The 25,767-nt window shown below is 41.9% G+C and overlaps 2 protein-coding genes across 3 annotated transcripts in view; one reads left to right on the top strand and one right to left on the bottom strand.

Moving 5' to 3' along the window:
• Nucleotides 1–3,377: 3,377 nt before the first annotated feature.
• LOC117266049 (uncharacterized) overlaps nucleotides 3,378–25,767 on the top strand; it is a 37,850-nt gene continuing 15,460 nt past the window's right edge. The window contains exon 1 of one of the 2 annotated variants that reach the window (XM_078171743.1): nucleotides 3,378–3,510. The gene's annotated coding sequence lies outside the window, so the exon portion shown is untranslated. The remainder of the gene's footprint in view (nucleotides 3,511–25,767) is intronic. The other variant, XM_078171745.1, reaches the window with a different exon arrangement.
• Nucleotides 8,034–25,144, bottom strand: LOC117266047 (uncharacterized). The gene is made up of 9 exons (XM_033640981.2): nucleotides 25,047–25,144; nucleotides 24,786–24,843; nucleotides 18,453–18,803; nucleotides 17,059–17,325; nucleotides 14,075–14,362; nucleotides 13,638–13,748; nucleotides 13,413–13,477; nucleotides 11,392–13,251; nucleotides 8,034–10,976 (listed from the first exon to the last, which is right to left on the bottom strand). The coding sequence occupies exons 2-9, from the start codon at nucleotides 24,823–24,825 to the stop codon at nucleotides 10,947–10,949; spliced, it is 3,012 nt and encodes a 1,003-aa protein (XP_033496872.2). The 5' UTR covers nucleotides 24,826–24,843; nucleotides 25,047–25,144; the 3' UTR covers nucleotides 8,034–10,946.

Raw genomic sequence — 25,767 nt, 5'->3', positions numbered from 1 at the left:
GCTGAAAGCGATGTTTATAAATGACTGAAATAAAGTAATTAATGATTTCACAAATAAAAACCAGGAACAGCGTGGTAGTTTTTTTTATGCATGACTAAAACAGTGAATAGATTTTCAAAATTAAGCTTTTCAGCTTTCAGATGATTGATAGATCATTTTTGGCTATGTTACACATCACTCACCCGCCGCCCCTAACGCCAAGTCTTGAACTCAGAACTATTTTATTGTGCTTTTTCTGCTGTTTACACATCACTCACCCGCCGCCCCTAACGCCAAGTCTTGAACTCAGAACTATTTTATTGTGCTTTTTCTGCTGTTTCAACAGCAGCAGTGTTTCTGCCATTAATTTCCCTGTGCCCAGTGTCCTCTTGATGACTTTGATGGCAACACTGATAATAGCAACTAAGAGTAATTGATCTGAATGTCAGCCCAAGGATTCACATTATGCCTGTTTTGTTTGTTGCATTTCATAATCAACAATAAATCTTACTGTTCTTTGTAAAGGTTGGGTTATGCAAGCTCAGAACTACTTTCTAAGACGTTGGAAATCCAAAGTGATTATGGCTGTCACAAATGGCCATACTGGAAAGTGAGTAAAAAGCCAGCCGTCACAGAGAGGAGGAAGAGACAATATTGTCTGTTGTGCTTCGTATTGTGTATATGTGGATAATGGCACACATTTTCAGGCTCTCCTGGAAAGCATTCATAGTGTTGCACTCTGTTACTCACATGCAAGGTGACAAAATTGTTGTACCAAGACCCTTTTTAAGCCCATTCATTTAATAACATTGTCATGGAATTTTTGTCGGAAAAACTTTATGTAATGCTTATGAATGCATACATTAGGGGGTTAAAATACATAGGTAAAACATACCAAAATTTAGATGCAATCAGATGAGTCTTTGAACAGAAAATCCCGCACACTGCTCTTGCTCACAATTAATTAGTTAACACTAACATTAACCTCCGGGACCTTCATCAAGAGTGCTCAACACCATTATTTCCAACACTGAGCTTAAATAGACACTGCCCCACCCATTTACACACAGGTGTGAGGGACTTAATCAGCTGTGGGTGTGTTTCTCAATAACTGACAACAGCCTTTGCACCATATGTCACATATCCCACAAACGAAAGTACAAGGGAGCAAGAAAAACATAGGAAACAATTAGAAAACTCTCAACACTATCTCCCAAAGGATTAAATGATGAGACACCATGGCATGGTTTTGGGATCTCAAAAAGACCAACTCATGATACAAGGCATAAGAATATACATTGTTGGAAATTTTGAATGATTTATGAAAGCTGCAAGGCCGATGTGCTCAGTCACAAGATCAACATTTTTTGCAGATGATTTTAAAAATAGTGTGTAAGGAGCTTGAGTTTTCTAGGTTTTTCCCTTTGTTTTTCTTGCTCCCCTGTTCTTTTGTCTGTGGGACATGTGACATATGGTGCACAGGCTGTTGTCAGTAACTGAGAAACACCCCCACAGCTGATTAACTCCCTCATACCTGTGCTTACCTGCGAAATAGGTGGGGCAGTTTCTATTTAAGTTCAGTGTTGGAAATAATGGTGTTGAACACTCTTGACGAAGGTGTGGGAGGACTGAAACTTAAGCGTTTACTGATAAATTGTGAAGCTGAGCAAGAACAGTGTGCAGGATTTTCTGTTCAAAGTGATATTTTCCAATGCACCTGCATCTGGGACAGCTGGATGTGCAAATACCTTTCATCAGATGCAATCAGATAAAAGGACATTTAAAGGTTTAAAACATTTAACTTTGTCTATGAAGCATCTGAAATAATGTTTCAGTAACTGAATGATTGACTACAACCCAGCTGCCAGCATAAATGTTGGGATTGTTTCTGCAAACCAGAAATCCTTTACCTTTGGACATCATTATGCAGAGGATAGACTGAAACTTTATATTTCAAAAGCACTGTTGTTAACATGTGGTTATGTTTAGGCACAAGAAAAAGATCATGTTTGGGCATAAAACACCCTGTCTTGGTGGCTAAAAAGCATGTCGCAGGGAGAAAAAACAAAAAAATAGTTTTGTTGTTGGTTGGTCGGAAACAGCGGTCTGCAGCTTGGCACACATAGCTGAGGTGTCAACCATCCATCATCACCTCCTCCTCCCGCTGACAAAGTCAGCTCATGTGTAATGGAACAACCTTAGACATGTTGATGATACATATGAAACATACAAATGTGGTTTGCAGCTGGCAACTGAGCAATTGTCTACACAGTATGACAGCTGTATTCATGTTTAATGATATTTGGCATTGCATATTATTCTCAACATTTACCCTTTTTAATCATGACAATATACTTTAGTATTTATATACTACTTATAGATGCTAGATAGGGGGGTTAAAGTAGTGTTACCTTTTGGTTTTGATTTGAGAATAAAACATTAAGAGATTGTCATCATTAACATGCATTTTTTGTCAGTCATTGTTTTCAACCCCTAAACTTCTCTCCAGACTAAAACTGTGACTAAGACCACTGCAAATTAATTTGACTTGATGTGATACTGCAATCAGAAATGTTTAATGAGTTGCTATAGCTGAGATAAATTCCTAACGGTTGGCAAATCTGCCACTCAAATCCATTCTCAATTCATCCTGTGGGTTTAAAAAGATATATTTGGAAATTAAAAGTAGTCAAGCTGAGCTGCTGAGCCCCAATAAGTAGGGCAACACATCCATATCAAATAACATACATTCGCACTCATACTGGGGCCTCATACTGTATTTAATAAGGATGCGAGGTTGTCCACAAGAGGCTGACCAATGCTTTTGGCTGATAACAGGTGACTGATATCTGTATTAGCATGGATAATGTCTGGAAATGCACACAGTGCACGGTGCAGGAAAAACACATGAGCACATCATTAGACTCTATAGTTTATAGTAGTCTGCAGCACGTGAGCTGGCAGAGCAGCTGTGCAGATATTGGTGCAGTTACGCAGTAGTTCAGAGCTGTAAAATACCCTTCCTTGAGTACACACACTGTATCTTTGTCGGGAATATTTTTGATTGTGTGTGCTCTGCTTTACAGTCACAAGAAAGTAGGCCAACCAGTCAAGAAGTGACTGAAATCTATCCAGCTGATGTCATGCAAATACAAGTCAAGCTAAAAGCAGAGCATGGCCTGTGTCCTGCAGGGTATTTAAAGTTCACCGTCAGCCGTACGATAAAGGACTATGAGTGCACGCTGCAGGCATGGCATGTAGGACACAATTACTTGTTTAATCAGGCTCCTGCTGCCACATACAGAACCATTACTCATCACAACAGTGTCAGAGTAGTAGGGCTAGGCTGAACTGATAGATGAAGCAACTTCACTGTGTTTCCTCATCCCTTCACATGATTATCTGCAGCATGCAGCGGAACACACACACTTTACCGACGCTTATCTGAGCTGTTAGTTGTGAACCCACTGCAGGTTTTCTCACTGGATTCAACCACTGACTTCATCTGCTGTTCTCTGTCACCTCTGGCTGGTATGTTGGGATACTTGCATCTCTTGTCTACTTAAAGCTGTGTGGGCTGGTTACCTGGCCTGTAGCAATGTTTGGAGTGTGCTGTGCATGCTTTGCACACAGAGGAATTTACACATTCTACTTCTTGCAAATGAAAAAATTGTCAGCAATAGACCAATTGCTAAAGTCAATACACTGCTGCTACGGCCTTACATGGTCCGCTGTGACCACTAGATTATGGTGGCTAATGTTAGCTTTTATTTCTGGCTCAGTTTGCTTCCTTGACAGTTCTCTAATCATGGTGCAAGTGTTGTGTATGATGCAGCATTTTCCTTAAAAAACACTGTATAGAAGTAACTGATACAGAAGTAATCCATCTCAGTCATCAACTATGACCAAAGACTATGAATAATGGACGTAGCTTCGAGACGTCACCCACTGGTCTGTGGACTGCTGTTTTGAAGCCTCAAGTTTGACTTGTGGCTGTCGCCATCTTGGATTTTTGAAGCCAGAAGTGACCGTATTTGGCGAGAAGCTGGCGCTGATTAGGAGCAAGGGATGGATCTCACTGAGAAGCTAAGGGCAATTTTGGCAGACACTCTTGTCACTCAAAGCAGCTTATCCTTAATTATATGTAACATTAAGCCCTAATAAAATGTAAACGGGTGAATTCTAAAAAAATTCACCCCCATACAGTTGTCATGAAGGGGAAAATGTGCTATAGAGACCAAAACTGTTTTTCTTTCTACTAGGCTGTAAATATTTCTGCTGTAACGTTGGGCATTTTAACATGAGGGTCTATGGGGACTGACTCGCTTCGAGAGCCAGACTCATGTGGCCATTAGAGGAACTACAGTTTTTGGCACTTCCGAGTTAGCTTTTTTTTTTTCTAGCTCTGGAGCTTGCCGCTTGCTTATGACCCACTAGAAGTGTGTGGCAGCGTATTTATCTGCAGATACACTCATTTTCTGCGCTCAAGATATTTATGGGCGTGTATCCAGGTGAGGCAGGGTTTTATGAAAAGGTAGCGACTAGGTTGCTACACCATAAGCAGCAGGCATCGAAGACACACAGCACTGAAAATGCAAATATAGCGAGGCAAAACAAAAGTGAATCTGGGGTTGAATTTTAGTTTCACCCTCGCTGGTGAGCATGTTTATTAGGGATGAGCAAGTACACCATTATCTGAATCTACATGTGTTCCCTTTGTGTGTGTATTGCTCTGAGTGGGTGGACTTTGAACAGGAAGTGGGTTGGATTTAAACTGAAAATGGGCGGGCCTAACCAGAGCTTGTTAAGCCTGATATGAGTTGATCAGATGTTGCTATTTATTACTTATTTGAAAACTGTCTACAGTCTCAGTATTAAGCTTCAGATCATTTTGATCACAAGAGATTGAACACAGCCACCCAAATGACTCCAAGTCATCCAAGTATTCGGCTCAGCCCTAGTGTTTGCAAACAGTAACTGACAATCCTGCACAGTATACCTTTAGATGAAGGATCTAGCAGAAGTGTAACATCCATTGACTTTTTTTTGGACAGGAATCTTGTGCGACAACTCTAATTATGCCTTAAAATGTTAAATGTCCATGTTAAGCCCCTAATTTTGTTCATAACATAAGAAAACAAGTAGATGGACAGAGCTGAAGTACACAGGCAGTGGACCTAAAAGCAATAATGGAACATGAAATTTGCTACAAAGCATGTACAACAAAAGTCACGGACCCCATTTTGTTAAGTATCCCCTCTCTCTGTGCACTGTGATGCTTTCCTTTCTGTTCTTGGCTCAAATATATTTTTAGTGACTCGTGCATCTGCTCTGTTTTGTACGATCATCTTTCTTTCTTTCTTTCTGCTGACTTTGGGTTTTTATTGCAACACACGGCTTAATTATAAGAGGAACTGCAGTTCGAAGAAACTGCTCTTTCTTTGAACTTCTGACAGACGATGTCTGTGCACATCTTCTGGCCTGGTCCTCGTCCGTGGTTTCATACACAGCTGTGAACTTCTGTTTCCTTTAAAACACTCGGTGGGTGTTTAAGTTTAGTGGCATTATAGGTGAGTGTGATGTCTTTTGTTGGTTTCACTCACAGTTCCTTCGAAGCAGCCCCCTGTTCCAAGCAGTAATTTGTGTTAAACCTATGCATTGTCATTTCTTTAAACATCTGCTTCTTAACAAAGGACACATCTGTAAATACTGCATGCCTACACTTTGACAAACTGATTTTTCCCAGTTGTATTTTAATGCCACCGAGGATATCAAAGATCTGTTGAAAAAAGGTTTCAAAATGCTGAATTTCAACAAGAGCTCCCTGGGCTTGTTTCTGATTTATTTTGCAGAGAAATATCTGTAAATAAGCCTGTCTTTATTTAAAAGAGAAAGCGTGGTGACAGTATGAAACACAACATGTTACGCTCAACCGAATCAACAAAAGATTACGATTAAACACAGCGCTCTTTGAAGTTCTTGTGTTTGATATGTATCCCTGAAGGCAGCAGTTCACCTTTAAGCGTCTATAAACAAGCTTGTGACAACTGAGGATTTCCTTGTTGCTGCACATGACTGTATTGGTTTTTTTCCCTTGTGCTTTCTTGGTGTGCTGGACTACAGAGAAGAATAACTTCGCCTATGGCTTGTATTTTAATTTCAGCACTCATCATCAAAGTTGCACAGATGGCGAAGGCCTTGAGGAGAAAAAATGGTGGGAAGTGATCGATAGATAACCTCAGCAAAAATCCTCTCACATGGCTCCCCCTTGTGGGATGACGAGGCATGGAGTCCCTGCCTGCCACAGAGCAGTTTGGGTGTGTGATTTACATTTTATGCACTCCCATCGAGAGCGATTTACAGTCAGTGAACTGTTGGGGATTCACTGTCCTGCTCAAGGACATTTTGACTGAATAGATGGCTGTGGCACAGACTGAAGCTATAAATTCAGGGTCATGCTGTCACACTGAAAATGTTGAGGGTTTTTTGTTCAGCTGCCCCTGGTGTGTAAAGTTTAATCATAAATTTGTTTCATTTCATATTCCTCTGAGACTCGTATTCATGTGACATTTCACTAAAGGGGGTCAGTGCACAGAGGCAGTGGTTCAGTGTCTTGCTCAAGGACACTTTGACAGGGATGGACACATGGATCTCAAAGGACTTACCAGTTCACTTCAATGATGATATGGACTTATGAGGGCTATCATGCCTGACCTCTCTTTTTCCCCCTGGTGGTGGAGAATAATCACTATCACTGGGGTGAACAAAAGAGAGGCTGCATCATGAATTTGTATTCACTCGGAGCTGCTAGGTAATTGGACTAAATTCAGTCTGGCCTTATGGCACCTCCTATGTTATTTCAAACTATAAATGCCATCAAATCTATAAAAATATGTGCGCCTGCTGAGTTGGACTAAATTTAAATTAAAATTGGATTAGGATTATATTGGCCATCTTGTGGTATTAAGTTTTCCTGTGCAAATCTACTGCAGTCTCTTGAGTAAAATCAACACTGGCTGTCTGCACACTTGAGGCAGGAAAGCTTTCCGCTGCAGTTTGACACGCACCAAAACGAGCATTCATCAATACAAAAAAATGCCCTATTTGCACACACCGCTCTTGAGCTATGTTTGCCTTTAATTTATGCCTCCAAAGGGATGCGTAAACAATTACAATTACTTGCGGCAGTCACAGTAAATCATGGTAAATCAGTATACTAAAACAACACAAGCAGATTTACATGCAAATTGGCTCAGGGAAGGAGGCCACATCAGCGTTTGAGGTTTACTGGGTTGTGTGTTTCAAGACTACAGAGAGTCTTGTAATTTCAGTTGTTTAGGCCATAAACAACACACTTCATGCCAAAGACAGCAGGAAGGGTATAGTATACAAAGTGGTATTCGTAAAACGGCTCCAAACTTTTCATAAATCACAGCTTTCATCTGGAACCAGGAGGCAATGCCGCAACCCTTTCTAGTACCAGGTACTCAAATGCACTCCATCTCCACTCATTACAGTGCTAGACTACCGTGAAGTGTCTCCAATAGTGAGCAGCAGGACTGTTCATCAGAGGTGACGTACAAGTGGGAGCAGGGGATTGGGAGACTGATGAAGCTGTGATCCAAACACACGCTCTGCACCTCCACAACAAGCCGAAGGAACAGATTCATCTGAGGAAAATCAACAACAGCGCTCGGTGTACACAGGCGCCATGCATAATTAGCACTATAGACACAGTGAGCAGAAATATGCTCAGACTGCAAACAGCTCTGTGATTCAGAGGAACACCAGAATAAATAGGTGTTTTTGTGGTCTGACTTACTGTCAACATGCATGAGGACGCGTTTTGTGCTGAAAATCAAAAGATCCTGTTTGGAAGCATGCATTCATTTTGAAAGTGGAGGCAACATAAAGTCAAGATTGTGCATTCTGCTGTGAATACTCTCGTCGACTTTCACTGTGATGGAAATAAGGCAGACAATGTGCCGAAATTGGTTTTGTTCAACAGTAAACTTCACCAAGGTCTATAAACAAACACATATAATCAAATGATTATAATCAAAAAATCTTTATTATGACTGAGAAAATAAGATCTCGGAGCAATTCATGAAGCCCAAACAATACAAATCCTTCCTGAGGAGCAACGATAAACACTGTGCATGTAGCAGTGAATATGAATATTCAACATCTGTATAGACGATATAGAGGCATTCATTTTCCTAAAACGGCACCATTTTTAAGGCAGTAAAGTAAATCTCATGCACCAGATGTTTGGTTGGAGCAACCAGATGTGCTGTGTATTTGATCCTGCCGCTTTACATTGTTGAGTTTATGTGATTTGATGTTAAAGAAAAGTTTCTTATTGTCAACAAGTCTGATTAAAACTTTGTCTCACAGTGCGTTTGACTTCCCTTCTCTGTCTGTGGTTCTCACTGGGGGTGTACCGAGACATCAGCATCTGTATTTCTGTCTGTTTAACTGACATATCTATCTGTCTGTCTTTATCTGTATTCGGATAGAAGACTAATAACCTAATACTCATTGGCAATGCCGTTGTTGTGCCTTCAAAGCATCAAATTGATGTAATATTGGAACATAATGGATGATTAAATATACATCACATTCACATTCACAGGACATCACATTTTGGGTATCCTGCCCCTTATACTTCATTCTGCTCAACTTAGACCTGTTGTCCTCATTTGTGGACACTTTCATGCTCAGTCTACAGCTGATCCCGACACAAAAGTGGACAAGGTACAAAACCTGATCACATTTCATGGTTAAAACTTGTTTAATGGTGCTAAATAACATCTGTAGTTTGATATGGAATATAAATTTGACCAATGTTAGCAATAGTAACAAGCTAAAATGCTGTTAATTAAGTACTCGTTTGAGGACACTGGGACCAATTAGGTGTGACATTCATATGTAGACTGGAATACAGAGCAGGGAAAATGTGTTTGTAATTTTGTTTTTGCACAACAGCGTTCAGGTATTGAAATAAACAGTTTCATAATTTATTACGCACTTGCAACTATTAAAAACAAATCCATTGTCCACATTTTAGGGCACCTTTTTTTCCCAAAAACTACTTCCTGTTTAAAAAGAATGCTTAGTTTTTATACTTATCAGGTCCTGCATTCCCAAATAGCTAGGAGCAATTAAAAATGCATACCAAACACAAGCTGGTGTCTCAGGAGGATACTGCAGGCCTAAACTACTTTTCTACATCTTGTGGTCATTCACAGTGATATGAAGTGATTTGAAGTGATTTTGGCTGAAACACAAGAACAAGCAACTTTGGATAGAATTAATATCTGTTTCCATCGCATTATCTGTGCTTTACCGAAATAAAGTAGAAGGATTTGGCTGCATCCTTCGTTTTCAGCCCATTTGTTGCTCCTGAAGTCCTAAATCTTTAAAAACAGGTTGCATATAAATAGGGGGGTTTTTTGCCTATAGCAAAGTGATTTCTTCAAACAGCTGGACTGTAGCTCTTACAAATATTGCTCAGACAGCTGTAAATACTGCATATGTTTGGGTCTATTTTCAGCTGGGGATTAATACACATTTGGAGCTCCAGTGAGAATTTACAGCAGCAGGATAGAAAAATCACAGTGCCCATGTTTATACTAATGATGGACTATGTCACCCTGTGTGACCGTGAGGCTCACTGATGTGTGTTTCAGTTTTTGGATAACGATGGAGCTCTGAGGGACAGAAGAAGAGAAACATCATATTTTGTCTGCACAGGCGATAGTTGTTAGTATGATCAGTTAATCCGGGATTTGTTGACAATAAAAGAAATACAGAATATCACCAAACTTCCTTATGAATTTGGCCACATTTATTCATAAATGATATCATTGATACCCAAATAATCAATTTTTACAAGTTTCCTGAGTCTCAAAAAACAACACAGACATTATAAATCAATAAATACATAATCTGCAAAAGTAATAATGACATCCCATTGGTTTGAATGTGCCCAGTATGACCCAGTGCAGACAGTAAATTGTTACATTGTGCTTTTTCAGCAGAAAGCGTGGCAGCTCGAGTCTTTGTGCTGACCTCATTCATGCACGGGTGTGATTATTTTCCAAGTCATTTAAGTCACATAAAAGCATTTAATTAATAAGCGCCCATCCATTTGTGGGATCCCCTTCATAGTTAGCTGAGCATTACTTCTGAGCGCCGCTGAGGCGAATCCCCTTAATTGAGAAGTGTCATAAGAGGCATCTGTAAACAGAAGGCACAAAATAAATAGTTCCATGAACATGAAGACCACCCCTACGGCTAATTTCTTCTTTCATAATTGTCACTGTTCCCAGGGGCCGAGTCCCCTCTCATTTATTGTCTATTAGATCATGCACAGATATTCATACAGGCACATCAAGGGCATTTTGTCAAGGTAGTGTTGTTTAGTTTCGATAAAGAATGGATGTGAGGATGTGGGCTTGGTCAAGAGCCATGGATCACTGAACTTGCCTACTCTGAGCAGGCTCTTGGCAAAGTTTGATGCATGACCAGTGCTTCAGAAGTAAAATTGTATAGTACGTGTGTGTACGCGTGTGTGTGTGTGTGTGTGTGTGTTTGGAGAGAGAGGTTGTTGATGGGGGAGCATTTTATCTAAAACTCTGTCAGTATCATTTTGCTTATTTAATTCAGTACATTTTAAAGAGGTGCAGTTCGAGCCTCTTTTGAGACAATTTGTCATTTCTTTCTAAGAAAGCAGGACTGATTTCCAAAAAGTTACATTTCATCATCCCCATGAGAGACATGCTCATTTCTTTCATAAAAAAACGACTTTCTGACTCAGATTCCAGGGTATGACAGCTTTTTTTGAGAGCAGAACCTTGTGCAGTCAGTCTCGCTCGGTGGTATATTGGATCACGTCTGTCAGCTGTTTGTTTGTGACAGTGGATGCGGGACAGTTGTGGAGTGTAGTCTGCTGACATCTGTCATCATCTTGGTCTCCCTCTGTGAGTTTGATGCTGGAAAGACACAACAAGCCCTTCATTGCCAGCATGTCATGCAGAAGAGGCAGAACCTCTGACACACAATGCTACTTTTAAAAACTGCCACGGTGTCACAAACACTCAAGACTAAATACATTTTCATGGCAACGAGAAGACTGTCAATCGTAAAAATGCAACATCCATTTACAAGAGCTGTCAAGCATCCTTCAAGAAATGCACACTACAGACAAAAACACAAACTGTTGAGCAGATAGTGCAGGTAGAAGCAGGCCTGTAACAATGCACACATGCAAGTACACGGGATGAGCGACATGACATGACAGCCTTAAGTGCACATCTGAGAGAGCCGTGTGCTGGAAGTCTGTAATATCAGTAAACATATGGCTACTGTTGGCTGCGGTTTCAAACCATCATACTGAGTCTCACTCACCTGTTGTGGGTGGGTGAAGTGGGCAGGGTGCCCGTGGCCACGAGCATGAGCGTGTCTGTGTGCATTGACATGCAAGTGGCCATTTCCAGGATGGTGATGATGGTTGGCAGGCCTGTGTTGTGCTGGTCGGGGTCGTTGAGCCACGGGTATGTTAACAGGTGGTCTGGGGGGCTGAGGGCCTCTGATTGGGGATCTGTGCTGGGTGTGTTTCTTGGGGAGGGTCTGAAACTGTTCGAGGGGGATAACAGGAGGAGGAGTTGGTGGGTGCTGAGCCCCAGCAACAGGGACATGTGCCTGTGGTCCAGGGTGGAGCAGGGCGGCCTGGGTCTGTTGTCTCCGATTCTGAAATGTCTGAGTCCTCTCGGTGTGGGCTGTAAGTGCAGCCTGGGTTAGGTTACTGGGATTACGTTGGGCAGGAGAGTACGGGACTGGAGCAGTGCCTCCTTGGCGAGGTTGACTGGCACCATTTATGACAGGCTGTGTCTGTTTGCCCAGACCTTGTGGTGGTGTTTGGATCGGTTCTGCTCTGTGTTGCTGGGCCACGTGTGCCTGTGGAAGGTGATTAGGATCAGCCAAAACTCTTGAATCCACAACCCACGGTGCAGTCACTGCCTGTTGTTTCACTGGTCCTTGTGACACAGCAGAGCGGCCTACAGAGGCCTGCTGGCTCATGAGAGGTAGTGCCTGGGGGTTATTTCTGTGTGTGGCTTCCTGCCTGGGGGCAGTCTGGCTACGAGGCAAACCACTGATGTCTCGCTGAGCGTTCCTCCTTTGTGTGTGGGGGCTTCTCTGTGTGTGATATTCAGCCTCAAGCTGTGTTACACTGCGAGTGTTTGGGCCTCGGAGATCAGCCGAGCGACTCCGTGTCTGTCTGTCCACTGATGGTGTATCTCGTCTGGGTGGAGCTCTGCTGCGGGAAGTGCTTCTGCTCTCAGTTCGTGGCTGAGATCTGCTCGGCATTCTTGCGTCCCGTATGGGAGGATGGGAAGTGTAGCCTGTAGTGTCAGAGGTGTCCTCAGATGATGTGTGTCCTCTCTGACGCGTGCCAGTGGGGTACGCCGGTGTCCCTCGGAGGAGATCCCAGGAGTTTCTATCAGACCTGTGACGAGGCTCTTGCTCCAGCTGGTACGTCTGTGTGTTGGCATTTCGCTGAGGAGTGTTATTTCTGTTATGATGTGTGTATCCAGTCGGGATAAGTCCAAGCCGATCTAGTAGACCTGCTTCTACGTTATCATTCACCTGGGGGTCAGTAGGATTAGGATAGGATTGCCCACTTTGCAATCTGGGATCCGGCTGCCCCGTATGTGTCAGGTTTTGTTGGGGGGGTTGTGAAGCATTATAAGTGGCTGTATTGGGAAGAGGAAATGAGTTGTCTTGCTGACTCTGTTGGCCATTGGTTGGGTACGAGTTAAGATTGACATGAATGGTGGGCATTTGTGCACTGTTGTTGCCTTGCTGGGCAGATTGTGGCAGCGTGTTAAGGTTGACGTGGACCGCCGACGGCTGGGCACCGCCCTGGGCAGCACCAGTCTGAATGACAATGTTAGGATTTTGCTGCTGTGTGTTTGGATTCTGAGCATCAGTGTGTGTGAAAGCCGGGTTGTCATTGCCATTGTGTGGGAATGCACTGCCATTTTGAGAGGCATTGTGTGGGAGTCCATTTGTGTGGGTACGACCATTGTGTCGGTGTGTGTCGGAGTTATGCAACCCTTCCAGCGCCAGTGTCTGCGGGTTGCCACGGCTTTCACGCGGGGCTATGTATAAGCGGTCAGGGTTGCGTGTGTGTGAGTTCACGTAAAAGAGGGGGGGGTGGGGACCTTGGCCCAAATCCCTTGCACCATTAGGTTGTGGTTCTGGAGGCTTAATGGCAGCAGATGAAAAACGAGGGGAGAGAGAGAAGAGACAGCAAAAGAAAGATGGAGGGAGAGGGTTAATTTGTGAAAATCCCTTTAGCACCATTACATGGATAAGATGAAGACAAAATCAATAGTGAATCATATGTAAACTTTACTGCGGCTTACTAAAGGCCTGGGATTTGGGTTGTTCTTCTGCACAAGCACAGTAGTATCATTTTGTCTCTGTCGTCCTGTAATAATAGAAATACCGAAAAGAAATAATTTTACTGCAAGAGGCCTGAGCTATTATGTAAAGCACAGATGGAAATAGAGATCATCAAAAAGCCTTTTGTGATGTATCTGAATCAAAATACAAAGTGGACAAACAAGACATCGCACAAAGAGACTTACCCCTCCTTCGCACGAGAATGACAATGAGCACGATGAGGAGGATGATGATTAAGAGCAGGAGCAAAGAGCCAATCACAATCCCCGCCACTTCCCCTGCATTTAGACATGTGGCTGAAATAGAAAAAATGGTGTCAAAGGGGGAGAATTAATAAAGATAATGAGTCTGCAGCTCAGACGGACAAGAGGAGGGGAAGATTGTAAAAATGGATGATAAATAGCTAAGAGAGGGAGACAGAGTCAAAAAAGAAATGAAAATAAAAGGAGGAGAGCGTGTGTGTATGAAAGTCACTGAATGACTTTGACCACATTCTCACCAGATCAATCTCCCAGGATACTTTCTGTCCCTCTCCTGTCCTGAAGACAGATACAGGGATGGAGTCCAAAACCAACCGTCATCATTATCAGTCACAGAGAGGTCAGCGCCCACCATAACTCACCTACGATGGCTAAGTCTGTCCCCTGCTCCGACGTGCCTCCAGTAATGCTGTTTCTGGCCGTGCAGACGTACTGGCCGCTCTCATCCGTAGAGAAAGTCTGAAGGCTGAGCACCCCGCTGTCCGGCTGGCCAGATGCGACCGTCTGTCCGTCACGTTGCCATGAGAAGAGGGCAGGGGGCAGCGAGTCAGACATGCAGGTGAGACGCACCGTCTGTCCGACCAGCACATCGCCTCCCCCGACGCAGTCTTTTGAGGTGTCCTTGGTCAGCACAGGGGTGTCGGGGCCATCTGGTTTGTTGATGATCAGAGGACATCGTTATCAGCATCAAAAACATTTCGTTTACAAGTGCAACAAGGAGAATCTGTATTCCTAAAAAGCTGGCTCTAAGGCACAGATTATATAACCTGCTTAAGGGTTTATCATTTTGTCAATTCTGGGGTTTAAGTCACCTCGTCTGGCTAAAGCATTTTGATGAGCCCCTTCAGTCAGCGCATTAAGGGACTGTGCACTTTCAGGTTGGATGTTAAATCTAAAATCCCGATGGCTGCCACCTCTTGGATAAACATGCGTCTCAACAAGTCATGTTTACAGAAGAACCTGAGTGGCAGGCAACGGTCATAGCACACTCAAAATCCTGCAGAGGCTGAGGGGAGTACTGCATAATGAAGAGAGTCATCCCAGACAAGTTACTGCAGCCTGCTGATCAACACAGTTAGATGTAATATCTCCATACAGTATTGATCTTAGTGTAAAATGACTTGTATTATAAGCTGTATGAGGAAATCAAAAAAGTACAACAGGTTTATTCAAGGATATAGTTCAACATTTTGGGAATTCTGCTTATTCTCTGACTTACTGGAGTCTCTGCTGGTTGCCTGGCAACTTCAGAGTGACAAGGTACTACACTTGGCTGTGATATAGTCCAGCACATAACCCAATGTAAAACCACAACTTGTAGGAATTACACTTCAGTTTATGTAAGGATTAAGTGAACAAGAAAAGAAAAAAAAACTTGGTAAACAGCAATGTTTACCCAGGAATCCAGTCTTTATGCTAAGCTAAGCTAAAAGCTTTAAATTTAACAGACAAATGTGAGCGTGGCATCAAGAGTGTTTCAGTATTAAACAGAAAAATGGTATTTCCAAAATGTGTGTAGCTTCTCAAATGTGAGGATGCAGCTTTTGTTCTGTTACATATACTGTGAATCAAATTCAAGACCTCACATTAGCTTCTGGGAACAGCCCCTTCCCCTAGAGATTATGTTTATATGCAACTAATCTGAAACAGTAAATGTTTTATGAGGAAAACGAAACATAATGCAGAGTAAATTGTTTTCTATTAACATAATGAGGAAATGTTGCTAATTACTCAATCTGTCAAGTCGCAAAAATGTGGATACTGAATGTATTTCATTTGTTTTTCCAATGTTTTGTTTCGTTCAACAGCATTATTTTTTATTATTACCTGTTTTTACTAACATTTGAAGGTCCAGTGTATAGGATAAAGGGTTATCTAGTGGCAGAAAATCAACATAATATTCATAACTATGCTGTCTTTGGTGAATAATCATCTGAAATTGAGAGTTGTGTTTTTGTTGGCTTAGAATGAGCTGTTTATATCTATATAAGGGGGTCCATGTCATTGGTCCAACAGCCCATTGGTACGACATCCCATTAATCCGACTGTCCGCGGTGCTGAACGGCTCGCGGCGGGCGTATGGGTCAGCTGGGAAAGGCTTGAGGCAGAGCAGGCTCACGGCTTATGTGTTTGTCACTTTGTTTTTCATTTTAACCCACACCATGATCTTTTCCTGACCCTAACCAAGTGGTTTTTGTGCCTAAACCTAACCAGACCTTAACCACAGGGCATCATGATGATTTCGGAACGAACTTCGGAACACTGGGTTTAATATGGTCGGAACAATGGGATGTCGAACCAATGGGCTGTCGGACCAGTGGGCAGTTCCCATATAAGGAGAGGGTCCTCTTCCACAGAGTCTGCCATGTTGTTTCTACAATAGCCCAGAATGGACAAATCAAAAACTGACTCTAGTTCTCCTGTTTTTTGCGTCAACCACCATAGTTCTACAAGCTTTGGTTGGTTGATTTGGTTGCAATCTGCAACTTCACCGCTAGATGTCACTAAATTCTTCACACTGGACCTTTAACCAAAACCAGTCTTTTCCTAACCGTAACCAAAGTGCTTTTGTTGTCTAAACTCAACCACAGACAGATCGTGGACGTGAACCCGGGATTCTGATGTCACAGTCCTGCACTTTGTATGACCACCATCCACCCAAACCACCTCACTGCGACTACTGCACAGTACATAAATGTAGTGTTTCACTGAGTCAAAGACATGTCGTCCAAGCAGTGATTATGTCTTCACCACAACGTACGAACAAGTGTTTTTCACTATTTTCTGATAATTCATAGACTAAAGAGATGAACTGATAATGAACGTAATTGTTAGTTGCACCCCTAGTTTCATGAGCTTCAATCAGAAAGCAGGACTGCAACAGACCCTGTGGTGGTGATGCTACAGATTCATACTATATGACCAAATTAAAGTCCAGTGTCTGGGAGGAACACTTTTGTGGCCACAGAAAGTGGTGACTCAAAATTAAACATGACTTAGAAGCACATTCTTTTTTGCCATGCATTGATTTGAACAGCATGTACAATCTGATGTGTTTTTCATCAGGGTTAAAAAACCTCTGATGTTAGAAGACAACAATCTGGCCACTTTACTTTGCTGGTGGGTGATTGGGTGTGTTGGAACATTACTGTGAGACTGTCGATCAGGATGCAATCAAGACGAAGCTAGAGGCCGTACGATAAGCTTATGGAAGAATGTTCTGTGCAAACCGGGTGCAATTCAGCACACTGTAAGCAGTGCAGTGTAGATAGAGCAGATAAGCTACTGCTATTTGCAGTGACTCCAGCAGATTAGCTGCCACTTGTCCTGATCAGTGCAAACTCACAGTAGACAGTGAGGCTCTTTGTGGCAGTTTGGGCGCTGACAGGGTTGCTGACGGTACATGTGTAGTCCCCGGCATCACCCCGCTGGGCTGGGTTGATGACAAGAGAGCCATCAGAGATGGTAATCCTGGAGTCCGGGGTGATGGCTATGCCTCCTTTGCCCCACTGGACAGTAGTCTCTGTCCCAGACGTCCACGTACACTGCAGAGACACGTTTCTCCCCTCCACCGCCACCGAGGGAACAAACAGACTCACCCCGTTCACTGCATCTGCAGGGAGAGTAAAAGATGTTTTACCAAAGAGCTGCAAAAGCAGAATTACACAGAAAAAGATTTCTAAATGACTGTAGGTAGCGAGCAGTAGAGAATGAGAGAGCTCACTTCAAAAGTTGGAGTGACGGAACAATAGAGGGCAGTTTTATGTTTCTGTTGAGGATAATTTGTTGTAATCAAAGCAAGTGAGAGCTGAGAAGGGACAGGATTCAGATAGAGGCACAGATGGCGAATAAGGGGGCAGACGGTGTGAGTGGTAGCCGAGATGCCTCTTGGCGGCCAGCCTAAGTTAAATAATTGGAGAGGGAGAAGAGGGGGGCGTGCGGACGGAGGAGGCTGAGACTAAAGGAGAACCGCAGCAGCATCGGCAAACAAACAAAAACATCCAAGCAAACAGCTTTAATCACTTGCATTTTTACAGACTTTCCGCTTGCCTGTGACTCAGCAGAAGCATTTCATATTTTAGGATTTTAAGCTTTTGCTCATTTCCAGAGTTATAAGTGAGTAGGTAGGAGGTTGAGAGTCGTGCTCAAGGATGCGGATGTTCCACGACAGGAACTACATGTAGCTGCTGTGAGTTTGGAGGATGTGACCTTTCAGCAATAACAGAGTAGTGCTTCTAACAGTTTGGTCACCCTGCCACCCTATTAGCACTGGCGGTAAGAGGAATGAGAAAGACTGTAGTGTCATCTCCAGCGTGGGCTGATGACTGAAAATAAAGAGACACTCAGCTGCTCAGGCTTCATCGCAGTGCTGTATGTACTGTATGTAAATGTAACGCTACATTTAGACAGCTACAATATCAAACATCTAAGAGCATGAGCACTGCATATCAAATGGGTTTTATTAGCATAAAGCCCTGAGCCACTGGCTTCATCCCCTCCTCCTTTTTCATTAATTTTACCTCGCCTACTATGGGTCACTAATTTCATTATACCTCCCAGACTAATTCTCTTACTCCCCAAATCCTCCCTCTTCTCTCTTTACTCCCTTCTGTTCCTCCTTAACATTATCGCTTCCCTCAAAACCATCCTCTACCGCACACTTCACCGCCCCTCCCACCTCCTCCTCTTCTTCTTCTTCCCTCTAAAGTGAACTCACAGACACACTTCTTTATCTCTTACCAAACACCCTCAGCTGTATCGATCTGGAGTTAGTGGTCAGGCCTGTTGTCGCGAGGGGGGTCACTACCACCGTGTAGTTCCCCGCGTCTCGGAGCTGGGCGCCTCCGATTCGGAGCTGGGTGGCAGTGATGGTGACCCGGCCCTGGAACTGGGCGACTGGGTTAATAGATGGGGCTCCTCCGCTCCACACGCCCAGAGTGACTCCTCCTTGGTACTGCCATTCCATGGAGAAAACCTGGGATACTGTCAGCACTGTGAACACTACCTCTGTACCAGTTTGAACCAGCAACGGGTCTGTCTGGAACTGGATCTGGATCTGGTCCTGAGCCAGCACCCTGGCAGAGAGGAGGGCTAAACAGAAAATTAAAGGAGAGAGAACAAGTGGTGTAAAGTAATTAAGCACATTAATTGGTTCAAGTACAATAGTTCAGAACAATTAGGAGCTAGTTGTACTTTAGTATTTCAATTTTATGTTACTTTATCTTGCTACACCACCACACTTCAGATGTATATAATAAAATGTTTTATATTTTATAGTTTTTTCTATATATTTTATATGTATATTTTTTGACAGCTAGGTTATTACTCACACTTTGCAAATTAACATTTTACATTAAAAACAAATAAGCATACAAAATACAATGTATTACCAAAGATCAAACCAGTGATTCCAATACTTTCTGGCCTCTGACCCCTGACCTATATTCAGAACCGCAGGACTAAACTACATATCAGTATCAGTGGGGCTGGGCTAAGAAATTCAATTATCAATGTTAAAACCTCAATATCGCTACTGCAATTTATTGATATTGTAGGGTTGGTGCTTTCACAAAATATTTACACAATGAGATACTTGATACATAATCATCAGTAATGTGGATATTATGACTAACTGTGTAAAGGCAAATAACACAACAGCTAGAACAGTCAAGTTTAGAAAACTGCATCCCTTTGCTGTAATGCAGCCTCTAAGACAACACCTAGTCTCATATCCTGATATCAATATACAATCAAAATGTTTTCCAGCCCTAGTAAAGTAGGCTAGTTCACATTAGCTCCACTTTAAGCACCTACAACAGTAAAATGCACTCTACACATCCATGAGTATCAGTATTGACAATCTAATAATGCCATATAATAATAATTAGTTACAGGTGCCATTTACTTTTGATAATTTAAAAAGGGACAGTTCACCCCGATATCGAAATACATACATAGCTATTTTTCCTCTTACCTGTGGTGTTGATTGTTTTAGTGTGAGTTGCAGAGTGTTGGAGATAACGGTCATAGAGATGTCTGCCTTCTCTCAAATATAATAGAACTAGATGGCACTCAGCCTGTGGTGCTCAAAGCGCCAAAAGAATTGATTTGAAAAAGTCAACAACAATGTCTCTTTTCAGTAATCATGACTCGGTTAATCCACAGACCTTGTTGTGAGTACCCACAAACCAAATCAACACGCAGAGGGAAGCATGCATCTACTCATGGATGAGAGGCTCATGAGATGTAAACATTAATGGCGTCCTCCACAGCTTAGCTATAATATTAGCTAGCTCAGTGGTGCTAGATGAGCTAGCACAGTGTTTTCCATAAGTGCATGATGTATCCAGCTGGGTGAAAATGTTGTATTTATAATCACAGGAGCCAATAAACAGTGTGTGTATTATTTTTCTAATAAAAAAGTCTTTCATTTTTACTTCCAGTTGTCACACAGCTGTCTCATGTTATTCTGAGCTGTAAAAACAAGCCTCACTATCAGCTATTAAACATAAGCTTTGCACAGTTAAAATGCAGCTAAAGTCACTGTGTTTAGTGTCATAAACTATCTGTTTTTTTAGAAGCTCTGTGTAATCCAGAGTGGCAATAGAAACCCTGGAACAATAAAATTATTGTTTAAATACTCTTTTTACATGTCACTTAGGATTTTTGACCAGTATCAGGATATTTTTTTTCCCAGTGATCTGATTCGTCAGTGTTTTGTGTGTTGACAGGTTGTGATCTGATCCTGAGCCTGCTTCAGAGCAGGTGAGCTGTTCAGCATAAATTACTACAGTGATTTAGCCTGCTACTACGTAACCACAAATTTTGATTCATAGTACAAGCCTCAGGAGCAGAATCCACAGAGGTCTTCTCCTCATCCATCAAACAGACCTGATAATTAAAACAGGTACAAAAATACAGCCGTTTCAAGTTAAATATAAATGTTTCTCCGATGCTGTTGTTCCTCTGATAAGATCCAGACATCCAATGACTAAAATCCTTCATACGGTTAAAAGATATAGTTAAAAAAACACCACCAAAATCTAAAATGTGATTTTAACTTGACTTGAAACAGTAAGAAAGTAGTCAGCTGGAAATGTTTCAATGTACCACTATCTAGTCGACAACTGGCACTTATGGAAAGCCCTCGTTAGCAGCAGATGTGTGGCGTTGTGGTGACACAGTTCCTACATGAAACTGCTCACAACAAGGTCTGTGGATTATCTCCAGTAAGCGGGTCATGATTACTGTAAAGAGACATTGCTGTTGAGTTTTTCAAAAGCATTTTTGGCACTTTGAGCACCGCAAGCCAAGAGCCATCTAGTTCCATTATATTGGAGAGAAGGCAGACATCTCTACATCAGATACCTCTAACACTGGGCAACTCACACCAAAACAATCTAGACTGATAATCAGCACCACGGGGAAGAGGAAAAATATGTATTTTTGATTTTAGAGTGAACTGTCCCTTTAAGAAGATTACGCTAATAATATTTTCATACTTTTACTGGGAGTTTCAATACAGGACTTTTACTAGTAATCGAGTATTTTTAAACTGAAGTATTGGTACTTGAAGTTAAGCAAAAGGATCTGAATGCTTCTTTCTTCACTGCAGAGAACAAAATCTATAAATACACAAAGACCGGGCTCAGGGGGTAAAAACCCATTAGTAAGGTACACACTCTTTTCTCCTTCGTAAATTTCACACCATGTTTTTTGGATTGTAAGTGATCCCAAGCTAAACATCTATTTTGTGTTTTTGTTGGCCTGACTTAACGTAAGCCGTGTCGAAATCATATTTGCTGTCTCTTCTCAAGAGTCAGCGGTGCATAGGCAATTTTTCAAAAACTAATGTTAAGAGGCCATTGATTTTACAGGCATTTAACTCTTGTATGCTGTTTGTCCATTTGTAGTCTGTATGTGAGTGAAGATGGAAAAACAAAATCTGTGTTTTTGTATTTGGCTGCCGGTCCTCCCCCTTGTTTGTGTTGATATTCCAGATTCAGGCTGGGAAACTCAGGCTGAATTTTCAATGCCTTTTTACTGGCATACCAAGCTACCACACAAGAACGCTCTGGCCAATAAATTACAGTGAATCAAATCAATATGGTCCTGATCAGTCTCGCTGGACTGCCTTTACACGATTTTCACAGGGGAGCAGAGTATAAAATGACAGCAGCCAACAGAGAGATGGATTGCGTTCAGGTTCCCACACTGAGTTGTTCAAGACATCAGAAGTGTTTCGGTGCTTGATTAAAAATATCACTGGCCTTGTTGCTGTTTGAGCCGAGAGAGTGAGTCAGAAGAGAAACACCCATGAGTGACGCAGCACAGTGCCGATGCCTTCATGTGCTGTTAGATTGTTTTAAAAGGCCAGGACCCAAGAGTAATTCAAATAAGTTGCAAGCATGGCAGAGACAATGATAGTGGCAGACAGCCCAGAAATCATGCCAACAAATGAACTGATGATAAACAAAAGAGATTAACTGGCAGCCAGGAAAGTTTTTATTACTTTATGTTGCTGAACTTTAGGCTTCTCCAGGTCTGTTTCCTTTTAATCTAACGATCTGTTACTTCCTTTTATTCCAAACTAACCACTGTTCCTGAAAATGTAAAATAAATCACTACTTGTGCACCAAAGGATGTTCGTTAGAGACACATCCACCAAGTGGCAGGCGTGGTTGAATCACTATTTTGTAATATCAATCGCAGATACACAGCAGCAAAATGAAAATTTAATTAAATGAAAATGTTGCTGATCATTACTTTAATTATTATCTTTCATGCATGACCAACAACCCTCAGTTAATGAACAAATTAAAATATCATTTACATTCCTGGTGCTAATTTTCTGTGCTCATCTTGCAGCACAAATACCTAAAGTAGATCATTTTTATGCATCCAACATTGTATTGTACAGTGTAAGGAGTAACATATTTGTCCTTTTGGATGTAAAAATAGACACCACAATGGATACCCTACTCATCTGGTACACATTATGCAAGATGCAGTGCATTTAAAGGGGCTCTTTGCGACATTTAGAATGTAGGAGTTATCTGGACACATTTCACAACATGAAGGTGGCTTAGCCGGCGGCTAACTGCTAACAGTGCTAACTCCATAAACAGTGCTAAACAACAACAGTGCTGACAGGGGTAACAGTGTTAAACCAGGGGTGAACCAGAGTGTGGGCGCTACGCTTCCACTATGACGCCGTCCCCAAATCAGCCTTGACTACCGTATGAACGCAGTACAGGCCGCCATCAACATGCTAGCCAGTGGGATATACAGATGCATTAACAAGTATGTGCTGCTTGACCAGGTCCTTGGGAAGTGCATCGGGCTTTGGAGCCAATTTTCATTGCGGTCAAAAATTACATCCATCACATGATGCCCTGTGGCCCAAAAATACCTTTCTTCTTCTAACCCTAACCCTAACCCTTACATGGCGAAAGAGATATCTGTAAATTAGTGATAAATTTTTTGAGCGTCACTCCCATGAAATGACTTGTTTCACTATTAGAATTTGATCCAATATGTCTGGTAGCATTTGATAAGTCTAGAACAGCCACTTGATGGAATCATTTTAACTTCAATCAAGTTAGTCGAGCGCTAAACCAGCCGGCTTGCCAAGCAGAGGTCTCTAGTGCGTCTGCTCTATGGACCCCCATCATCCTGTTCAATTTATGTACAATAGGTGACCATTTTTGGCTTTATGCGCCACTGAGCAACTTTAAGATCTTTTTTTTTGCCTTATAAAGACAGCTGGAGATAGACATGAACGGGGGGAGCGAGAGGAGACAACATACAGCAAAGAGCTGCCAGTCAGAATCTAATCTGAACATAAGTAGGCTGAGCCAGCTCACCACAACAAACCACAGAGAAGCTCACATTACAAAACACACAGATGTAGCATGACTTAATTCTTTGCTCAGGATGTCATCACTCCACCATACTTTTACATAGCAAATAGTGGTTAACTGCTACATTGATGCTCTGAATGTCACATACAGAACCTTTAAAGGCTAAAGATAGCATTATTCTATTTTCATTATTGTCAACAAATCCCATAAAAGGCCTAAGCCAGCAATGTGTTAGTCTGTCTCTCAATTCTTTGTCTAGCCTGTTTGCAGCACTCAGCACCAACCCCCTTTGTTCCTAGTGAAGTCATGAATCTTTAAAAAAACTCCTCACAAATAAATAGTTTCTAAAGGGGTAATTCCCAGCAGCTGGGCACTGTGGTTTTAACAAATGTTATGCAAAGAGGAATAAATAGTGCATCTGTTGTCTGCAGAGTAACACACATTAGGTGCAGGACAGGGGAATAAGATATATTAGGCTTTAGACACACAGACGACAATTGTTAGTGGGATGACATCATTGTTGCTTTGGGTCTTTTAATGGGATTTGACAATATCGCCAGCTTTGGTCTTTAAATAGCACACTTTGTACTATTTTTATATCTTATATTTTCACATAAAATTGTGTTAATATCTTGTTTGTACATTTGGAACTTTGTTCATTGTCATTATTTTGTAACAAAGTATTTATGCAAGCCCTGCGATCCTTAAAATCAGGCTGATCTGGACTAAATAATAACACGTGAAGTCATCTTTCCATGAACAATAGCAAACTATCGGTGTTGGCAGCAGTCCCATTGTTCATGCATGAACAACCATAACATTACTGCATTCAAAAGGCTGCAGCACTACCCATCCCTATCGACAAATTACCAACTGGCACACAAATACAGAAACACAGACGCCCCAGTCATCCTGAATCACGATGAGAGCTGAGATCTAGGAGCCAGGGAGGAGGCCCTAAATGCATCATGTCACTCAGTAGTCAGTGCACAAACGGGAATGCAGCCGCGCAGGTTTAAGAGCGGTTAAGACGAGCTTTCTGCTTGAAATGCAATTGTTTTATAAACGTGCCTGGAATGCCACATCTTCCCCTCCCTGAACAGACAGCCGATACTCTGCTTTAGAGACTTCAGTGAGCTTGTTTGAATTTGAACGTTGCTGCCGGAGCAGGAGGAGGAAAAACCTGTCAGTGCAAATTGTTTTACAGTACCTGCCAGCGACAGACTGATAAGGAGCAAAGGTTGTCTCATGTCTTCAGTCAGGCCGGTCTGCGGAGAGATGAAACTTCTTTTAATATAAAATATAACTTTTCTGTGATAATTTTAAACATTTTTTTTTCAGACTTTCTCCAGTACAGGCTGAGCAGATTATAACTGTGCTATATGCTTTTCAGTTCAGCTTAAACATGACTAAAACGAACATATATTCGCTCCTGAGCAGCGTTAAGAGGAATCAGCTGTGTGAAACTTACCAAAGTGTTTTCCCACAGCCGTCATGTTTATGTTTGTGCTAAAATAAGACTCCGTGGTCCTCTGCCGTTGATAACATATGAGTCTACTTCCTGTTTCTCCACTATTACCTGTCAAGGACGCACCTGTTCTCTTAAAGGGCCCGCAGCCTGCAATGAGTCTGCAACAGTGCTCAGGTAGGCCTGCTCTTCTTTGTACAATTTTGAGGTACATGTCAGTGGGAAATTAAACATTTTAATCCACAATATTTCTTTGACAGCAAGGATTAAGATTTAATACACTAAACATATGCACTAATGTCGATTAAAGTGCTTAGAACTAGTTTCACCTCAGCCAGCTACAGCAACATGCTGTTTATGCATTAATGCATTAATCTAGAAATGTCACATATCATTTATTTTTATTCATTAACCTTTATTTATACAGGAAGCCCTACTGAGATTAAGGGCCAAGGTAGCAGCCAATCAAAACACATTAAAATGCAACAAATACAACATATAACACAAAAATCCACATTAAACAACAACTATTCAAACATAGTGGCCTCTCAGGAAAACAAGCACATGTCTCTGTCACCACATTCTTTATGAAGCCCTTAAATAATGATAGAAATTAGAATAAAGTAATGTAGAATAATGTAAAAGTCACAGCAGGGGTCTCTCTGCACAACAAGTACTTTTACTTTGATACTTTAAGTACATGTTGCTGATTGTAGCTGTATTT

This window comes from Epinephelus lanceolatus, chromosome 10 (assembly GCF_041903045.1).
Source record: "Epinephelus lanceolatus isolate andai-2023 chromosome 10, ASM4190304v1, whole genome shotgun sequence".
In the NCBI taxonomy this organism is placed as follows: domain Eukaryota; kingdom Metazoa; phylum Chordata; class Actinopteri; order Perciformes; family Serranidae; genus Epinephelus; species Epinephelus lanceolatus.
This window is presented reverse-complemented; position numbering and strand designations above follow the sequence as displayed.

Coding starts and splice junctions, on each gene's coding strand:
- LOC117266047 (XM_033640981.2), bottom strand. CDS start 24,825: ATGAGACAACCTTTGCTCCTTATCAGTCTGTCGCTGGCAG. Junction 13,478..13,637: donor CATTCTCGTGCGAAGGAGGG/GTAAGTCTCTTT, acceptor CTATTATTACAG/GACGACAGAGACAAAATGAT. Junction 10,977..11,391: donor ACTTCACCCACCCACAACAG/GTGAGTGAGACT, acceptor GTGTCTTTCCAG/CATCAAACTCACAGAGGGAG.